The following is a 20637-nucleotide window of genomic DNA, read 5'->3' as shown; positions in this document are numbered from 1 at the left end:
GACGAGTTAGTGGGTGCAGCACACCAACATGGTACATGTATACTTATGTAACAAACCTGCACGTTGTGCACATGTACACTAGAACTTAAAGTATAAAAAAAAAGTGGACATCTTTTCTCCCCTGTATTGAAAAAGAAATGAGACGGAAAAGGAAGTGGAAGAAATAGCTTTGAAGATGAGGAAAGAGACCACAAGCCTAGAAATATGGATGGTGGCTAGGTGGAAATTGTCCTCCACTGGTAGCCATCGAGGGCCCCAATACTGTAACTTCAAATAACTAAATCTTGCCAGTAACCCCACTGAAAAAAGAAACAGAGTCTTTGCTACAGCCCCAAGAAAGGAACTGCAGATACTTTGATTTTAGTGTTTTGAGATCTCTGTTGGACTTTCAGCTTACAGAATTATGAAATAATGAATTGATATTACTTAAGATATTAAATTTCGTGGTCATCTGTTACAGCAGCAATACCAAACTAACATAGTTAATTAACTATATTTTACTTTTTGGTGTTTGCTCTAGGGTTTATAGTATAAATCATTAACTTACCACAATGTACCTTCAAATAATATTGTAACACTTTACATATGCTGTAAGAAACTTACCAGAGTACACTTCCCTCCCTACCCCAGCACACACACATTTTGTGCTATTAGTTTCATACATTTTAATTCTACCTATGTTGTACCCTCCACAGTACTTTGTTATGGTTTTTGCTCTAAACAACTCATTAGCTTTTAAAGTGATTAAAATGTAAGGAAAAAAGTTTTCTATGTTTACCTACATATGTAGCATTTGTGGCCCTCTTCATTGCTGTATGTAGATCCAAATTTCCATCTGGTATTATTACATTCTCTGTCGTGGTATTATTACATTCTCTGTCATTATTACATTATTATATTTCAAGAGTTGTAACTCTTGAAATCTTTCAGCTTTGCATTGTTTTTAGAAGGTCTTTCTTTTAGCTTAATTTTTGAAAGATAATTTTGCTAGATATGGCTTTTTCTTTGTTTAAGCACTTTAGAAATTTCCCATTGTCTTCTGGGCTTCAAAGCCTCTGAGGAGAAGCTTGCTGCCATTCTCAGCTCTGTTTCTCTGTGCGGAATTTCTCCTGTTTCAGTATTTGTCTGGCTACTTTTAAAGTTTTTTTTTTTCTTTTTGATGCTGGCTTTCACCAATTTGTTTATGGTATGCTTTAGTTTGGTTTTCTTTCTTTCTTTCTGCTACTTGATGTTAATTGTACTTTGTGTATCTGCATTTGTAATTGTTGTCAAATTCAAAAAGTTGTAAGTCACTGAACCCCCACACTTCGAGTAGTCTTCTGAGACCCCAATTGCTGATATGTTAAGGCAAGTGACATAGTCCCACAGTTCAATAAGGCTCATGGTTGGTTTTTCTTTTTCATATTCTTTCTCCTATGTGCTTTATTTTGGATAACGTCTTTCATATGTCTTCAGTTTCAAGGATTTTTTTTCTTCTGAAGTGTCCAATGTGCTTTTAATACCACCCAACATATATTTCATTTCATTGATTGTATGTTTCATTTCTAGACATTCTAGTTAGAATGTTGCATATAGTCTCCAGACAGAAAACCCTAATTGGCGAATTCCTAGCTCCTGGTATTCTGCTCAGTTTCTCTGGGCAGTTCCTTCAACTACAAAACCCTGTAGCACATATCTCATCTACTTCTGCATCCTGCAAACTGAGTCTGAGCTTTCAGAACTGGTTGAATCCCAGAGAAGTTTTTGTCTTTCATCTGTTTGGCTGTACCCAACTCTCTTTCCGCAGTGTTCTTTTCCTGCCAGCCATAAGGTACATAACAGATATTCATTTTGGAATGATATGGCCGTTTCTCTATGCAGACCCTTGTATACTTTGGATCAAGGGCACACCAGAAATCTCACACCAAGGTTGCTTTATTCATGTAATCCCTGGGCATTTGGCAACTTCTGGTAATTAGAATAGTTTATACCAATATCTCAAAATATACTGTTTTAAAAATTTGCTTCAAGGTAATAGGGACCTAATCTACATTTTTAACCTTACATTTCCAGAACCAAGGTGAGCGCTTGCACAGAAAATAGGAAATAAGGAATTCATGTTTACTGTTTGTTTGAGTAGGATAACTCTATTTTGATTCTATAAACAATTTTACAAGAGAATGTAAACAACAACAACAAAAACACTGAAATTCTTTATACTTTTATGAAAATGCCAGAAATACGTCTTTTACCTTTGTATTCCCATTTTCTAATATGGTGATTCACAGATATAAGCATTAAATATCTTCTGAAAATTAATAAATTCCCAAAAGTTTGTGAAATTCTAAATTTTTCAAGCCCCCAAATCTCCTATTTAATTTTTAATCCTAAGTATCTATATTTTTATTTCTATTATTTTTATAACTCAAAGTATAACAAGAAAAAAACTATCAAAATAGATTTTGTATTACTAGAACATAAAATCAGCTACAAAATCTGAGAGAATTGCACTCAGAAATGTTTAAACTACTCTTCATACCCTGTTGTTGAAGATTACATTTTTTGATACTGTTTTCATAAGTCCCCATGTCTCCAATATACCCTCTTTTCCATGCAAGTAACCAAGTTTTTAGTTTACTTTCACTTGTAATGAGTAGAAAAGAGAAAATTAAACAACAACTAGATAAGCAACATACATATGAGAGCTCACTGAATCCCTAAAACTAAGAATTGTTAAAAGCAAATTTTTAAAATAGTTCAAAACACTGACATTGCATCTGATGCTATTTAGGAAACAGATTTGTGAGGTCTGCAGCTTACCAGGGGTAACCCATGTGGAATAGTGTGTAGCTTGAATACAAACCCAGTTCCGTCATCTCTCTATACCTGCTCTATCCAGTGCACCATCTGGCCTCCCCTAATAACACATTTGCATTTGTAAAATTTCCTTGAGGGAAGCAGGAGACCAAGTGGCTGTGTAAATTACGTGATGATTATTCTTTCTCTGGTCAACAGGTTTATGTGAAATAGCACAGTCACCATAATCCTACCGAGATATAGGGAATTATTAAAGTTATTACTTATTTTGTGTAAAGTATGCTTTTAAGATCATATTTTCAGTTCTGTGAATAAACATAAATTTTATTTTTTGTTCATAGGATATTTTAAAATAGTATTTTCATATATCTAATGAGACATCATGATATACTGTTTATTCAAAGACGCTTGATCAGTAAAGTAATATAAATAATATATAATTATAATAGTAACTGCCATTGAATGAATGACTAATTAGTACCAAATGCTTTCTGGTTAATTAATTCTCACAACTATCCTGAAATGTAGATACTACTATATCCACTTTAATTTGAAACAATTTACTCATGATGAATTTAATGCTCTACTTCTCTAACTATTCATTAGATGTCCTACACTAGCTACCTGCTATGTTGACTTATTTTGCTTTCTGCTAATGGTGCCTTTCATATTTAACTAATCATTTTCTTTTTTTGCCTTTAGGATTTGATACCAGCATCTTGCCAATTTGCAAGGACTCACTTGGCTGGATGTTTAACAGACTTGATACAAACTATGACCTGCTATTGGACCAGTCAGAGCTCAGAAGTATTTACCTTGATAAGAATGAACAGTGTACCAAGGCATTCTTCAATTCTTGTGACACATACAAGGACAGTTTAATATCTAACAATGAGTGGTGCTACTGCTTCCAGAGACAGCAAGGTAAAAGATGAGACCCTTACAGATGCAAATAGTTGACCTGCATGTCAAATTTTACTTATTTTTTAAGAAAATAAAACAGTACACTATGCTCATTCATTTTGTATATGTTTTTGTAATTCAAGTGTTTAATAAAAGAGCAAATAAGAAGCATGTTGAACAAATAACTCTGCCAGAGATACAACACATGCTAAATAAGATGAAAAATAGTAATTAATATTTTGTATTAATGCACTACATTATAGTTTCCATTATGAGCCACCAAGAAGCACATAGATATTAAGAACATAGATATTAAAAGTAATCATTAAAATTAATTTGCTATCTGCTTTGCCCACAATGTAAAATAAATGGATTTTTTATCACTATACTGTGGAGTTTTAATGTTCTATGTTGTGATCTTATTAAATGAGTTGAATGAACCAGAGCATTCACCATAAAGTTATTTTTACTCATGTGATTTTAAAATGATTTAGTCTTTCAAAGTTTTCCAAATAGCTTACTTTTTATAAAATTCACTGGCAGAAAAAGTGTCTTAATACTAAGGAGGAGGTGAGGTAAGTGAAAAGTTGGAATGACACCAATTCTTTATGCATCTTTCTGTGTTAGGAAATGTAAACATAATGTAAAATTGAAATCAGGCTTATGGAATCAATTGAATGATAATTTATATTAATTTTGAGAAACTAAAGAAACAATGGTAAGTGTAATGTTGATGTTAATTTAGGAAAATGCCCTGGGAATTAATGCGGTAAAGCCTGCTATTGTCAATGCTTTTTTAAATTCTTGACAACTAAGAGAAAGAACAAGATACTTGACATTATCAATGATTATCAGTCTTCGATAAGGAAAACCAGCACATTATATCGGGTATTTTATTATCTCAATTACTTTTCCATATTTAGTAATAGTTCAGTAATTAGGGATGAAATGAATATGCATAAATTGATTAGTGGTGAGTCAACAGAAGCTTTAGTTGAGTACAGTAACTTAACTATTTATAAACTGCTCTAAACAAAGTTTTAAAAATACATTTACTGTATTAAAATATTTATTACACACGCAAACACACATTGTTGGCTACATTACATATGTGCTTTCAAGTTAAATACTCCTAAAAACTTACATCCTAGTATTAATGATGTGTATATTTAAATAATTTAAGTAATAAAAAGTAGTAAATCCAGCTAAACTGCCAGAAAAATACACGTAGTCATGTACTCTTTTCTTATGATGACAAATGTTATTTTAATTTTTTATTTTTATTTCTTGGTGTTATGGTAGCATATTTTTGGTGTCTATACACAAACATTTAAAATATTCTGAATAACTCTGAATGCTTCATCTACAGAAATAGATAAATACTTTTATCTTAGAATATTCTTAGGTTCTGTAGCAATATTTGCAGGATTGATTAAGGTCCCCATAGCAAAATTTTATTTGATTTATGTTTCATTTAAAGAGCAGCATTCTCCCAAAGTGTTAATTTTTGTATAGCCATATGAAGATTTACTCTCTGAGATCATTTAATGCATAGCAGAAATAGTTTAATAAATGGTACCTAAGCTAGTTAAAGAGCTTATACAATTTCTCTAATGCTTAGAAGGGTTTGGCTAAACTCTTAGCCAACATTTCATTACTTTAATTGCTAGAAGTTACAAAAGTTCTCAGGGTAACTGAGAGGGCGTGCTAGTGATATGAGACAACTTTGTTTTTATGTATTCTTAAGTAATTTTATTAAAAAATAACCACTAATTTATATGGTGATTTTTTCAAATATTCCATCTTATAAAAGAATGTTTTCCTGAAATTCTTGTTTACTGTAGCTATAAATATATGTGTGTGTGTGTGTGTGTGTGTGTGTGTGTATATATATATATACACATATAGCTAGTCTATATATAGCGGCTATATATAGAGTGTTCTCTCTCTCAAAAATAGGATGGAATGAGAGGTTATTTAATCTAGGCTTACTTAAAACTGCAATGAAGACTACAGTTGCATAATGATGTTTTTCTAAAAAATAATTTTCACATTATAAAATTAAAGTTAATTTTGAAAGTTTAATAAATGAGGTTAAAAATTTCAGCTGGGCACAGTTGCTCATGCCTGTAATCCTAGCACTTTGGGAGGCCAAGGCGGGTGGATAGCATAAGCTCAGGAGTCCGAGACCAGCGTGGGCAACAGGGTGAGATCCTGTCTCTACAAAAAATACAAAAATTAGCCAGGATTGGTGGTACACGCCTGTAGTCCTAGCTACTTGGGGATCTGAGGCGGGAGGAGGAGAAGGTTGGAGGTTGCAGTGAGCTGAGATGGCACCTCTACACTCCAGCCTGGGCAACAGAGTACCAGAGTGAGACCCTACCTCAACAACAACAAAAGGAATGTACAATTTCAAGCAAGTGAAATATTTGTAGTTTTCCAAGGTAAAAAAAAGTTTCAATTTCAATTAAGAAACAAATTTGTTTCTATGGCTAATTTTCTAAAATCATGACAATTAAGCAATACAAAATGAACACGGTTGTAATTTGTAGAATTCTTTATTCTAAGTAATCCTGAAAAAGTAAGTAGGAGGAATATTCATTTGGGATTTTAGCTACCTTACGTGTTAAGAATGTGCTTTCATAAAAGTATGTCTACTTTTACTTACTCTAAAAAGTAAATCATTTATTAGTTGCTATTCTATTGAAAACGCTGTTGTGTAAGATAAAGAAAACTAACATTTATTCAGCTCCAACTAGTCTTTCGTGTACATAAAATTATTACTGAAATAGCCCTGTGAAAGTATAAATATTCCCATTTTATGGCTAAGGACTGAAGTTGATACATATTCAATAACTTCACATTATGAAATGAGTACATGAATAAACTGGTATTTGAAATGAAACGCCTTGATTTCTCTCTTCAAATATTTGTAATTCTACTTTCAGAAATAGCAAGGTAATTATATATAAAATGTCATAGAATCCTCAGTGCAACTTATTGGATAGTCTTATTCAGTACGAATAACATCAACAAGTCCTTTTCCAATAACTAGTTTCTGCAGTGTTTTTTCTCAGGAATGAAATGAAAATTAATGACATTATTGGAGGTTATGTACACATTTCATAAACAGGAAGAGATATGAAAGTGTAGTGCATGGGGGATTAATTCATTCGTTTTAAAAGATATGGTTTTCCTATTAAATAAACATGGAGGATTTGGAATTGTGAATATTTGAAATTTCTATGAATGAAATGAATCTAATAAAGTTTAAAAGTATAACCATTCTATGAGAGGCTACATGATCAATAACGTATTGAGAAGAAAAGTGATTAAGGGCAGTGGCTTACTTAAAAAACTGCTAGAGGGCTGCCTTGTTGTAAAACTTCAGGGCACCATTGATAGTGCAATTCAGGTAGATGGTACCCTGTTGGAGTTGTGCAGTGCACAGCCTGTGCAGCCATATGCTGCCAACTTAAAGATTCATTCACAAACCTCCATAATGCCCACTTTCTTTTCAGTTTTGACTCTCTATTATCCATATATATTTGACAACTAAAAACAAATATTTCTTAGAAATGACTGCTTTCAAGTATACAAAACATACTTTGTATTGTAGTAACTGTTGGAAACATATAAGTATTTTAAATTTATTTATCCCAATTACATTTTCTTTAGTTCAAAATTTCATGGGTGAATAAAAATGCACTGTTACTGTTGTATTGAAAATTACCAATTCCTAATATAATGACTCCAATGTAGGGGTTTGGGTTTTTAAATTCAGAATGCAAAACAATGAACAATTTTATATTCAAAACAAACAACATCTGGAAATGTAACCTCTATTTTTTTTCATTCTTCTTTTCCCATATTGGTTTAGAACAGTTAACAAAAAATTTTGATTAAATTAAATTTTATATTTTATTAATTTGTGATTCTCATACAGTTTTTAAGCACATAAAATAAGAATTTAGCATAAACTTAAAACACCCATTGGTAGTAAACACATTGGGGGAATACATCTTATGAGATTAATCCATGTCTCTACCCTAAGCTGACCTCTTAGTCCATACCCTATGTAGACCTAATAGTCTGATTCTGTACAAACTTTAATGCAATTAGGTTACCATTCTTTTATCTAGATCAGTTCTTTGCACGTGAGTTTAAATGACAGATGAAGTCTCAGTTAACTGCTCTAAGAATACCTAAAGGCCAGACTGACAGAGCTGGCATATAAATAATGAGAAAATAGTTTAAAATCAAATATTATATGTACTTGAACAACCCAATCAGTCATGATTTTCTTGAAATTCTAAAATGTTCCCTTACACAGAGCTTGTAACACTGGTAGTCAGGCTTATTCTCTGAGGTTCCTAATCAAAATTCCAATCAAATGTATGTGGATTTTCAGATATAGACTCAAATGCACGAAGATGTTCAGGTAAACATTAGAAATACTATTTCTGCTTTACAATAACTAGCCAATTGCAACTAGAAGAACTGTTTTCAATGTAATATTGAAACTTGAGTTGGACTTTTTCCTCTTAGTTCTCAGATGTCATATTTGGTGAGCTATAAAATTTTAACTGTCTGTGTAAAAAACTATGCAATATGATTCCTAATTCTTTAGTATAAGAGATTTAGAAGATTATTAGGAATAACAAAGGGATCAATTGGATCAATTTCAAAATGAAATAGAACAATATGGTAATTATACAAGATTTCAAACATGTTTCTTTTTCTTTACTTTTTTTTTTAATTTTTTTATTATACTTTAAGTTCTAGGGTACATGTGCACAATGTGCAGGTTTGTTACATATGTATACATGTGCCATGTTGGTGTGCTGCACCCATAAACTCGGCATTTACATTAAGCATTTCTCCTAATGCTATCCCTCCCCACTCCCCCCACTGCACCACAGGCCCTGCTGTGTGAAGTTCCCAACCCTGTGTCCAAGTGTTCTCATTGTTCGATTCCCACCTATGAGTGAGAACATGTGGTGTTTGGTTTTCTGTCCTTGTGATAGTTTGCTCAGAATGATAGTTTCCAGCTTCATCCATGTCCTTACAAAGGACATGAACTCATCCTTTTTTATGGCTGCATAGTATTCCATGATGTATATGTGCCACATTTTCTTAAACCATTCTATCATTGATGGACATTTGGGTTGGTTCCAAGTCTTTGCTATTGTGAGTAGTGCTGCAGTAAACGTACGTGCACATGTGTCTTTATAGTAGCATGATTTATAATCCTTTGGGTATATACCCAGTAATGGGATGGCTGGGTCAAATGGTATTTCTAGTTCTAGCTCCTTGAGGAATCACCACACTGTCTTCCACAATGGTTGAACTAGTTTACAGTCCTACCAACAGTGTAAAAGTGTTCCTGTTTCTCCACATCCTCTCCAGCACCTGTTGTTTCCTGACTTTTTAATGATGACCATTGTAACTGGTGTGAGATGGTATCTCATTGTGGTTTTGATTTACATTTCCCTGATGGCCAGTGATGATGAGCATTTTTTCATGTGTCTGTTGGTGGCATAAATGTCTTCTTTTGAAAAGTGTCTGTTCATATCCTTCGCCCACTTTTTGATGGGGTTGTTTGATTTTTTTTCTTACAAATTTAAGTTCTTTGTAGATTATGGATATTAGCCCTTTGTCAGATGGGTAGATTGCAAAAATTTTCTCCCATTCTGTAGGTTGCTGGTTCACTCTGAAGGTAGTTTCTTTTGCTGTGAAGAAGCTATTAAGTTTAATTAGATCCCATTTGTCTACTTTGGCTTTTGTTACCATTGATTTTGGTGTTTTAGACATGAAGTCCTTGCCCATGCCTATGTCCTGAATGATATCGCCTCGGTTTTCTTCTAGGGTTTTTATGGTTTTAGGTCTAACATTTAAGTCTTTAATCCATCTTGAGTTAATTTTTGTATATGATGTAAGGCAGGGATCCAGTTTCAGCTTTCTACATATGGGTAGCCAGTTTTCCTAGCACCATTTATTAAACAGGGATTCCTTTCCCCATTGCTTGTTTTTGTCAGGTTTGTCAAAGATCAGATGGTTGTAGATGTGTGGTATTATTTCTGAGCGCTCTGTTCTGTTCCATTGGTCTATATCTCTGTTTTGGTACCAGTACCATGCTGTTTTGGTTACTGTAGCCTTGTAGTATAGTTTGAAGTCAGGTAGCGCGATGCCTCCAGCTTTGTTCTTTTGGCTTAGGATTGTCCTGGCAATGCGGGCTCTTTTTTGATTCCATATGAACTTTAAAGTAGTTTTTTGCAATTCTGTGAAGAAAGTTATTGGTAGCTTGACGGGGATGGCACTGAATCTATAAATTACCTTAGGCAGTATGGCCATTTTCACAATATTGATTCTTCCAATCCATGAGCATGGAATGTTCTTCCATTTGTTTGTATCCTCTTTTATTTCATTGAGCAGTAGTTTGTAGTTCTCCTTGAAGAGGTCCTTCACATCCCTTGTAAGTTGGATTCCTAGGTATTTTATTCTCTTTGAAGCAATTATGAATGGGAGTTCACTCATGATTTGGCTCTCTGTTTGTCTGTTATTGGTGTATAAGAATGCTTGTGGTTTTTGCACAAGCATCTCAACTTTGCTGAAGTTGCTTATCAGCTTAAGGGGATTTGGGGCTGAGACGATGGGGTTTTCTAGATATACAATCATGTCATCTGCAAACAGGGACAATTCGACTTCCTCTTTTCCTAATTGAATACCCTTTATTTCTTTCTCCTGCCTGATTGCCCTGGCCAGAACTTCCAACAATATATTGAATAGGAGTAGTGAGAGAAGGCATCCCTGTCTTGTGCTGGTTTTCAAAGGGAATGCTTCCAGTTTTTGGCCATTCAGTATGATATTGGCTGTTGGTTTGTCATAAATAGATCTTATTATTTTGAGATATGTCCCATCAATAGCTAGTTTATTGAGAGTTTTTAGCATGAAGGGCTGTTGAATTTTGTCAAAGGCCTTTGCTGAATCTATTGAGATAATCATGTGGTTTTTGTCTTTGCTTCTGTTTTTGTGATGGATTACGTTTATTGATTTGCATAGGTTGATCCCGACTTGATCCCAGGGATGAAGCCAACTTGATCTTGGTGGATAAGCTTTTTGATGTGCTACTGGATTCGGTTTGCCAGTATTTCATTGAGAATCTTTGCATCAATGTTCATCAGCGATATTGTCTAAAATTCTGTTTTTTTGCTGTGTCTCTGCCAGGCTTTTGTATCAGGATGATGCTGACCTCATAAAATGAGTTAGGGAGGATTCCCTCTTTTTCTATTGATTGGAATAATTTCAGAAGGAATGGTACCAGCTCCTCTTTGTACATCTGGTAGAATTCGGCTGTGAATCCATCTGGTCCTGGACTTTTTTTGGTTGGTAGGCTCTTAATTATTGCCTCAATTTCAGAGCCTGTTATTGGTCTATTCAGGGATTCAACTTCTTCCTGGTTTAGTGTTGGGAGGGTGTATGTGTCCAGGAATTTATGCATTTCTTCTAGATTTTCTAGTTTATTTTTGTAGAGGTGTTTATAGTATTCTCTGATGGTAGTTTGTATTTCTGTGGGATTGGTGGTGATATCCCCTTTATCATTTTTTATTCCATCTATTTGATTCTTCTCTGTTTTCTTCTTTATTAGTCTTGCTATCAGTCTATCAATTTTGTTGATACTTTCAAAAAACCAGCTCCTGGATTCATTGATTGTTTGAAGGGATTTTGTGTCTTTATCTCCTTCAGTTCTTCTCTGATCGATCTCAGGACCATTTGTGACACCAAAATCAAGTCACTCAAATGCCTTCTATAAAATGGCAAAATATTGACATACAACCTACACACATCCTTTTATATACTTTAAATAATCTCTAGATTTTTATTTTTTGAAAATTTTCGATTAGCGTTTGGTTCAATCTATAAATGCAGCACTCACAGGTATGAGGGCCAACAGTAAATATAAGAGTAATAATGTAGGGCAAACCATATTGTGATTATTTAGAATTTTACATTTCTCTACGAATGTCCTCCTTCAAGTGGTTGAGTTTGAAAATAGGCAAAGACTATTTCCAAACTGGTTTAAATGTTTTCAGCTTATTTTAAAAATAATGGCTTATCAGAAATAATTTTATATTATATCCTGTTCTTAAATTGCATATATGGCTGAAACTAAAAAGACCAATATCTCTTAACATTATACAATATTAAAATTTATAATAAGGTCTTTAACATAACTGGAAAGAAGCATTAACTTTTTCCTAGATTACTTTCGTAACACAAAATTACTTGTCTATATCATAGAAACTTTTAAATGAGGGGAAAACATAATCAGTTAATTGCTTCAGCAGCAGTCGATTAGTTGAATTTACATTTCTGACTTGATTGACCTTTTAAAAGTAAACGATAAGAAGTATTTTTCATCATATAGGTATCTTTTATACTTTTAAAAAATCCAATCCAGGTGTTCTGAGGAAAACCAAGGTGACATATTGATAATTAGGAAAGTAGTATGAGTGTTCTCTCTCCCTCTATAGATAGATATTAGATAGACAGATAGATAGAATAGTAGATAGATAGATAGATGATAGATAGATAGATAGATAGATAGATAGATAGACAGACACATGTATGTACCTATATGAAAGTATCTTTATAAGTAAACCAATTAATATGTAATATGTGTCTTCTGAAGGCACAAAAAGACTAAGTGAAGTTTGATAACGTAGAAATTACACTTTCTTTGTTTAACTACAATCCTTGAAGTAACATTTTTAATGTCATTGCAGACCCACCTTGCCAGACGGAGCTCAGCAATATTCAGAAGCGGCAAGGGGTAAAGAAGCTCCTAGGTGAGTAATAGATCATTATTCTGAAGGCTTTATTGCTTACATAAATAACCCCAGGGAAACAGCAACATAAAATCAATATTAATCCAACAAAGACAGACTGCACTAAATTTCAGCAACAAAATTTATGAACTTTTTGAAAGCCATTAAACTTACTTTTATTACCTTACCTATTGAAATATATTATGTCTGTTTTATTACCCTAATATAATGTTCATGTTGAAAGTTATTAAGTAAAAAAAGAGATTTAAGCAATGCTAAAGTTAAAACATTAGCAGAAAATTCGATTCAAATCCTATGGTTAAGATTTAAGAATTGATGGCAAATATATATATATATATATATATATATATATGTATATGTGCTATTTAAAGCAAGTAGTTTTTATAAATTGGGTGAAAAGGTGCTCTGAGTACCTCAGGGAAATTTGAACAGACTTGTTAGTATTTTTCATTAGTATTTTTTACTACCCTACTTTTAATAAGTAAATGTATAAGTAGACAGATAGATATTTCAGATTTTATTCAAAGCCTTGAAATATTTGAATGTTTGGATATAAACAGATTATTAAACTGTTACATATGAATGGCTTATTGTTATAACCTTACAATTTTTAAATAAACTATTTTTGGAATAGTTTTAAATTAGACAGTGACAAAGGTACATAGTTTCCAAACATTCTTCACCCAGCTTTCACTAAATATAACATCTTGCATGTGCCCAATAAGGATGGAACATTTGTAAATATCTAAGAAATTAGCATTGCTATAATCCTATTAAGTAAGCTTCAGACTTTATTTCGTTGTCACCAGTTTTGCCACTGTTCTTCTTTTTCTATTTTAGAATACAAAGCGTGACAGCACACATGCAATATTTCTTTTCACGTATATTAACACACTCGTGTATTTAGTGGCACATAACCCTAATGTCTCTGGATCTGATCAATCTGTTTTATATTTTGACTATCTTTGTAATTACAATATATTATGTTTAAATAAGAGGATTTTTCACATTACTTGCAAATCCTTGTTTCAGTGCCCATTGTACAAAATTAAAAGTGTAATGTTTTGTAATAAAACATTTTTCGGTGTGAAAACTACTGATGATAAATGCTACAATGTGTCATGTTTCTTTTAACCCTGTTACAAGATGCAGGAGATATCACAGCTCACAAATGAAAATAATACATTCTGGCTGGGCACAGTGGCTCACGCCTGTAATCCCAACAATTTAGGAGCCGAAGGTAGGCAGATCACCTGAGGTCAGGAGTTTGAGACCACCCTGGCCAATATGGCAAAACCCCACCTCTACTGAAAATACAAAAATTAGCCTGGCATGGTGGTGTGTGCCTGTAATCACAGCTACTCTGGTGCATTGCTTGAACCGGGGAGGAAGATGTTGCAGTGAGCCAAGATGGCACCACTGTACACCAGCCTGGGGTAACAGAGCGAGACTCCATCTTGGAAAAAATAATAATAATAATATGTTCTTATATAGGTTTGTCTTGGCAAATCAAAGTTTAGCCATGTACCATAAAGACAGCCATTGAAATTCAACTTAAAAATATTTTCTACTTAAGTTCTACTGGTAGCAAAAATCTTTTAGAATACAGGCCTTGATTATTTGAAGGTATAAGAAAAAACTTAGTTCCCATTTGGGAAGAGTTACCTTCATTATTCTTTCATAATATAAATGAAAATTACTGTAGAGAACACTAAAGGCTTTAAGCATTTCTTCTAATTGGGGTGGGGTATTAGTACGCATCTGAAATGGATCACTTGTTATATAGGAGTATGGTGCCACATGTCCTGATTTGGAGGTTCAGTCTTTGAAAGGAAAAGAGAATACTCTTAAGAATTATGCTAAAACTGCAGACATCAACCAACTTTACTGGCATAAAGTATCAATTATGGTCACACTAACTATACATCATAACATGTTTATGTCAAATTCAAATGGTAGTTGTAAAAGCTGTAGATGTAACAATTGAATTTTTTCCTTATTTTTTCTGGCTTTTAATCCATAGAAAGTGTTCTGAAGTTAATGATATTCTGTATATCTAATTGAAAGATTAGCAGTTCAGCTATTTTGAATAAATTATAGTTTTTTAAACTAAGTTAATCGACATATAACAATTTTCAAACTTTTTGAGATAGTGAAATTATGATGTCATATGGTTACAAGACTAAGTTTTGTCTTTTATCCATTTATTTATTTATTTATTTTTAATTTCACCAAATAACTATTATGCTTCTGGTCACAGAAAAAAAAAGTCAGAAAATAAAAGAAAATATTCTTATCTCCTATAACTTATATTCTGGTTTTGGAGTACTTATTTAAAAACACGACTTCACTTTTAAATTACTAATTAAGGGTTTATCATGAGCATTGTGCCATACAGTATGTTAGATTTTATAGATATAAAAATAAATCTCTGGTTGGGGATGATGGCTTATGCCTATAATCCCAGCATTTTGGGAGGTTGAGGTGGATGGATGACTTGAAGTCAGGAGTTTGAGATCAGTCTTGACAACATGGTGAAACCCCATCTCTACTAAAAACACAAAACTTATCTTAGTGTGGTGGTGCATGCCTGTAATCTCAGCCACTCCGGAGGCTGAGGTAGGAGAATCACTTGAACCTGGGAGGTGGAGGTTGCAGTGAGTCGAGATCACCCCACTGCACTCCAGCCTGGGCGATGGAGTAAGACTCCGTCTTAAAAAAATAAATAAATGAATAAAAATATTTATGTATCTGTTCTACTATTCCCAATAGACTGTGTTCCCACTCGACCATGGGTTTGAGCTGTTGTTCACACCACAATGAAAATGAAGAGAACCGAAATATTTCTAACCATAGACGATATCACAATGTAGTGGTGAAAGTATGCAAGGACAGTCAACACACACACACACACAAAAGAAAAAAACACACACACACACACACAAAACACACACACGCAGAGAATGGAAGAAGCAATCAGGAATCTTTCATTTGAAAAGAAGACTTTAAATTGTGGGTCACATTTAAGTCAAATCTTAAAGTGGAAGAGAGAGGAGAGAGATTCTAGTTGACATAATGTGTAAAGAGACCAAACAGCATTGAATTTGGGAAAAACAGATAGCTTGATCTGGAAAGAACTTGGAATACAGGAATGAACATTTGGGGAAATGAAAGTAGAAAGTTGGCAGCGATGAAGGCAGATGGTGACAGGTCTTCTGCCATGCTACGTGGTCTGGGTGATTTAATATAAACATGGCACTAATCAGATTTTAATTCTGTATTGTGCCTCTGAAACACTACCCTTTGCACAGTGAGAACTAGTAAGATAGTAATTTGCTTTACAAAGGAGATGAATCCATGAACTATAAGCAGTTCACTGTGGCAACGGCCAGCTCCATGACAGAAAAGACTTCCCTGATTTCTTCTAAGGCATCACCGGTATCTATCCAGGAATATAGTGGACACTCCATATGTGTATGTCTTTAATGCATTAATGCATAATGGGTGCTTCTCAGAAAGGAGCACAGCTCATTCATAAACTACATGTGTGTGTTTGTATGCCTGTGTGTTGTTTCAACAGGACAGTATATCCCCCTGTGTGACGAAGATGGTTACTACAAGCCAACACAATGTCATGGCAGTGTTGGACAGTGCTGGTGTGTTGACAGATATGGAAATGAAGTCATGGGATCCAGAAAAAATGGTGTTGCAGATTGTGGTAAGGAGAAGTGTTACTTATTTCATAATTTTCTAAGCACAGAATTAAGTGCTTTAGAGCTTCATTCATTTGTTCAAGCATTTAATGAGGACTTACTCTATGCAAAGACTATAGAATATATAGGGTGGAGGGAATGACAAAAAAACTTACTCCTAGCATGTTAAAAACTTGGATAGATAATAACTGGTCATTGCATAATTTAGATTTTCTAGAGAGATTAATTAAAAGCAGGGTTCCTTTCCTACTTCAAATTCAGAAAGTTGTTGAGGTACTTCTTTTCCTCTCAGCTGAAGCAGACCTTTCTCATTCATCCTACTGCAAGTCAATAAACTCTATTTAACATGTCTTCAAATGACACCCTTTTGTCTGTATACCTCTGGAGATGGTGACTTAGGGAATATGTGGGTTCACCAGCCAAAGAAATACAAACCTTTTAAAAGTAAAAGTCCATAAATTACAGCTCTATGAGCATGTTTCCTTGTGCTTGAGTGAGGAAAATGTATTTTGATTGCTTAACGGGAATTATAGCTAATATTATAATTCTTTTTTAGGAACATGCATTTTTATGTATATATTTAAAATAGAATGTAACGATTAGTTAAACATCACATAATGCATTTTAAAGTTTCCATTGTGGTACCATTTGTACTTCATAAAACATTTTTCTAGAATGCAAGTGTCAGTTTTGTTGGTATTATAGACAGTTTTCATGACAAAAGCCACTTCATTGTACACACACATGCGCACACACACACACACACACACGCTCGCGTGCGCGCACACACACACACCCCAGGAATTAATTATTTGTGTTTCAATTAATATAAAAGATCAAAAATGAGAATAAAGTACTTTTTAGTTTTGCATTTTAGAAAATATTTAGATGTATTCTTCAAGCAAATTTTAGACTAATAAACTAAGACTATTAAGAAAAAATGATAAACAACAAAAGTAATCTCATTTAATCTTTAAATTCCTGCTCTGAATCCATTTGTTCATAACATTTTTAACAGCTTAGTTTTGGTTTGCTGACCTGGGCAATGCAGTTAGATTTAAGTAGGAAGAAAGAGGATTCAATAGCTGCCTTACATAAATTTTACATATAGGGAACACATCTTTGTAATATGTGCTGTAAAGTAGTTGCATTATGAATTAATTCTGTTGTCATTGATGACAATGATGGATACATAACTTTTTTATGTTGTAAATAAAAGTTATATGGAGATGAATTCCTTAAGTGAACAAGAACATTGCTTTTGGAATGTGGACATCTGAGCTTTCTTAACATTTTATAACTAATACAGTAGATGAAGTTGGAGAACTAAACAATATTTTCTTCAGCTAAGATGGGAATTTTAGTGTGTTCTCTTGTGAGATCAACCAATTTATAAACCTTGAATTACTTCAACAGGATTTGTTATAATTAGATACCAAAGAATTATAAGAAAAAAATATTAGATAGAAAATAAATCCACGCTAGCATTTGAGGAGTTGAAAAGTCAATACACAGTGAGTGCTAAGATGTATGTGCATTATTGCCTCCATAAGTATTAATAGTTATTTTTAAAATATTTTGTAATATATTAGTTTTCTGTTGCTGTAGTAACAAATTCCCACTCAGTGACTTAAACAACACACATTTATCCTACGGTTCTGTGCCTCAGAAGATCAACACAGGTCTCACTAAGCTCAACATCCAGATGTCAGCAGGATGCTGCTCCTCTCTGGAGGCTTTAGAGGAAAATCTCTTTCCTTGCCCTTTTCGCCTCTTAGAGGTAGCTCTCATCCCTTGCTTCATGGACTCTTTCCTCTAACTTTAAGCCGACAACATTGCATCTCTGATCATTCTTCTGTAGTCATAGCTCCTTCCCACTCTATCTGGAAAACATTTTTTTTTATTTTAAGAACCTAAGTGACAATTTGCATCCACCTGGATAATTCAGGATAATCTCTCCAATTGAAATTCCTTTACTTAACCATATTTGCAAAGTCACTTTTTCATGTTAAGGTAACGTATTTATAGATTCTGGAGATTAGGAAATGAACATCTTTGGTAGGGCAATTTTTCTGCCACACTTGTAGAAGAAATTTTGAATTCTTTGCAAAATGCACAGTCTGACATGAATTTCTGTAACAACTGGGCTGAGATCAATATTACTGGACTGGAAATCTTGCATAACATACCTCAATAATGATTCTGCTTTTAGCACATACATTTTAACAAATGATAGATTTTAACATGTGATAATTTTCCAGAAAATGGATCTTTCCTTATCTTTGATAAATAAGATAGAAAACAAATTACTTTTTACAAAATATTCTTAATTTTCATAAGGATTTTGTCTTTCAGAAATTAACACTATTCAGTCAAATAAAGGTTATATTTACTTTCACTTGTTTTAAGCTATAGATTTTGAGATCTCTGGAGATTTTGCTAGTGGAGATTTCCATGAGTGGACTGACGATGAGGATGATGATGATATTATGAATGATGAAGATGAAATAGAAGATGATGATGAAGATGAAGGGGATGATGATGATGGTGGTGATGACCATGATGGATACATTTGATTGATGACAGTTGAAATCAATAAATTCTACATTTCTAATATTTACAAAAATGATAGCCTATTTAAAATTATCTTCTTCCCCAATAACAAAATGATTCTAAACCTCACATCTATTTTGTATAATTATTTGAAAAATTGCAGCTAAAGTTATAGAAATTTATGTTTAAATAAGAATCATTTGCTTTGAGTTTTTATATTCCTTACACAAAAAGAAAATACATATGCAGTCTAGTTAGACAAAATAAAGTTTTGAAGTGCTACCATAATAAATTTTTCATGAGAACAAACTTCGTAAATCTTCCATAAGCAAAATGACAGCTAGCGCTTGGGATCGTACATGTTAATTTTTTGAAAGATAATTCTAAGTGAAATTTAAAATAAATAAATTTTCAATCACCTGGGTCCTAAGGATTTAAGAAAAATATGCATGCTTTAATTGCATTTCCAAAGTAGCATCTTGCTAGACCTAGATGAGTCAGGATAACAGAGAGATACCACATGGCAAGAAAAACAAAGTGACAGTTGTAGAGTCCTCCATTGTGTTTACATTAATAGTGGTGTTTTTAACTATGAAATTATTCTGGATCTAATAGGACATTTTACAAAATGGCAAGTATGGCAAACCATGGATTCTGAAAGTTAAAAATTTAGTTGTTCTCTCCAATGTGTATTTTAATTTGGATGGCAGTCTCATGCAGATTTTTTTAAAGATTCTTTAATAACATGATTTGTTTGCCTTTCTAGATTTCTTTATCTTTCTCACCAGCAACTTAGGGAGCAGAATTTAAATTAGGAAGACAAAGAGAAAGATTCATTTAAACCATATTTTTACAAAGTTTGTCATTTGCCCCAAGGTCAAATTTTAAATTCCTAATTTTCATTTTATTTCCCATTTTAGGTAAAAATTTGCATTTAATCTTAGAATTCTGTTATTTTTGTTAGTAGTGCCGAAACTTAGAGAACGTATTGTATGGTGCCTTGCAAAAATAGAGATAGAAAGAGTTTAGCATGCATACCAATATAGTATATTACGCAATATATAAGCACACCTAATTAACAGATTAATATCAGTAAAGGTATTGCTGCTGGAATGAAGAAAATGGGATACGTTTCTTTCTTTTTTTCTATTGTTACATAATTGCCATGTGGACTTGTTTATGATTATTGTGTAGAGTAGCATTTTAGATTTAACTGTAGCAAAAATTACTTTAACTGCTGTATTTAAGTTAGCATGTTAATTAATTGTGTAGACATTTTGGCACACCATCACTTTTAACTATATCATACCAATGGTTTTGTGCCCATAATAAAAATGGAAAAATCTGTTGAATGTTACATATTGGTATCTTTAATTTCAACAGTGGGTAAACTGGTTTCCCAGTATACAATTCATTGAAAGCAAAATTGATGAATTATTTCCATTTAATTTATACATACTCAATGCAAACTTTAATGTTGACTTTATGTAATATTTAAAGTATAATGCATTTTCTTTTTTACTGTTTATGTATAGTTTACAAAATAAAGAATCTTATAACCAAATTGAACTGTTCCTCAATGGTTTTTCCAGAGTACACATAGTAGCATGAAGGCTTCTTAATTGAGTCCTTGATTTTTAAAATGAATGCATCACAAACTAGCTAGGGGAGTTCCCTGAAATTTTAGAATTTCAAAATTAGAGCTCTTGGAATCTTGAATATTATTTGTCAATGTATGTTAAAAAATTTTATTGTTGGTGGTGTTTTATTTTGTTTCATTTGTCATAATATTGTAAAATGGATCATATTTTTGTCAAGGCTGT

The 20637-nt window shown here is 33.1% G+C and overlaps 1 protein-coding gene across 7 annotated transcripts in view; it reads left to right on the top strand.

Moving 5' to 3' along the window:
* The window catches only part of SPOCK3 (SPARC (osteonectin), cwcv and kazal like domains proteoglycan 3), a 480219-nt gene extending 459841 nt beyond the window's left edge, over positions 1 to 20378 (top strand). For 6 of the 7 annotated variants that reach the window (XM_030816303.1, XM_030816304.1, XM_030816301.1 and 3 more), the window contains 4 exons: positions 3499 to 3720; positions 12486 to 12548; positions 16129 to 16266; positions 18671 to 20378. In XM_030816303.1, coding sequence (XP_030672163.1) covers positions 3499 to 3720; positions 12486 to 12548; positions 16129 to 16266; positions 18671 to 18837 — 590 coding nt within the window. In that variant the 3' untranslated portion in view covers positions 18838 to 20378. The remainder of the gene's footprint in view (positions 1 to 3498; positions 3721 to 12485; positions 12549 to 16128; positions 16267 to 18670) is intronic. The other variant, XM_030816302.1, reaches the window with a different exon arrangement.
* The last annotated feature ends 259 nt before the right edge of the window (positions 20379 to 20637 follow it).

The sequence above is a fragment of the Nomascus leucogenys genome, chromosome 7b (assembly GCF_006542625.1).
Source record: "Nomascus leucogenys isolate Asia chromosome 7b, Asia_NLE_v1, whole genome shotgun sequence".
Taxonomy (NCBI): domain Eukaryota; kingdom Metazoa; phylum Chordata; class Mammalia; order Primates; family Hylobatidae; genus Nomascus; species Nomascus leucogenys.
This window is presented reverse-complemented; position numbering and strand designations above follow the sequence as displayed.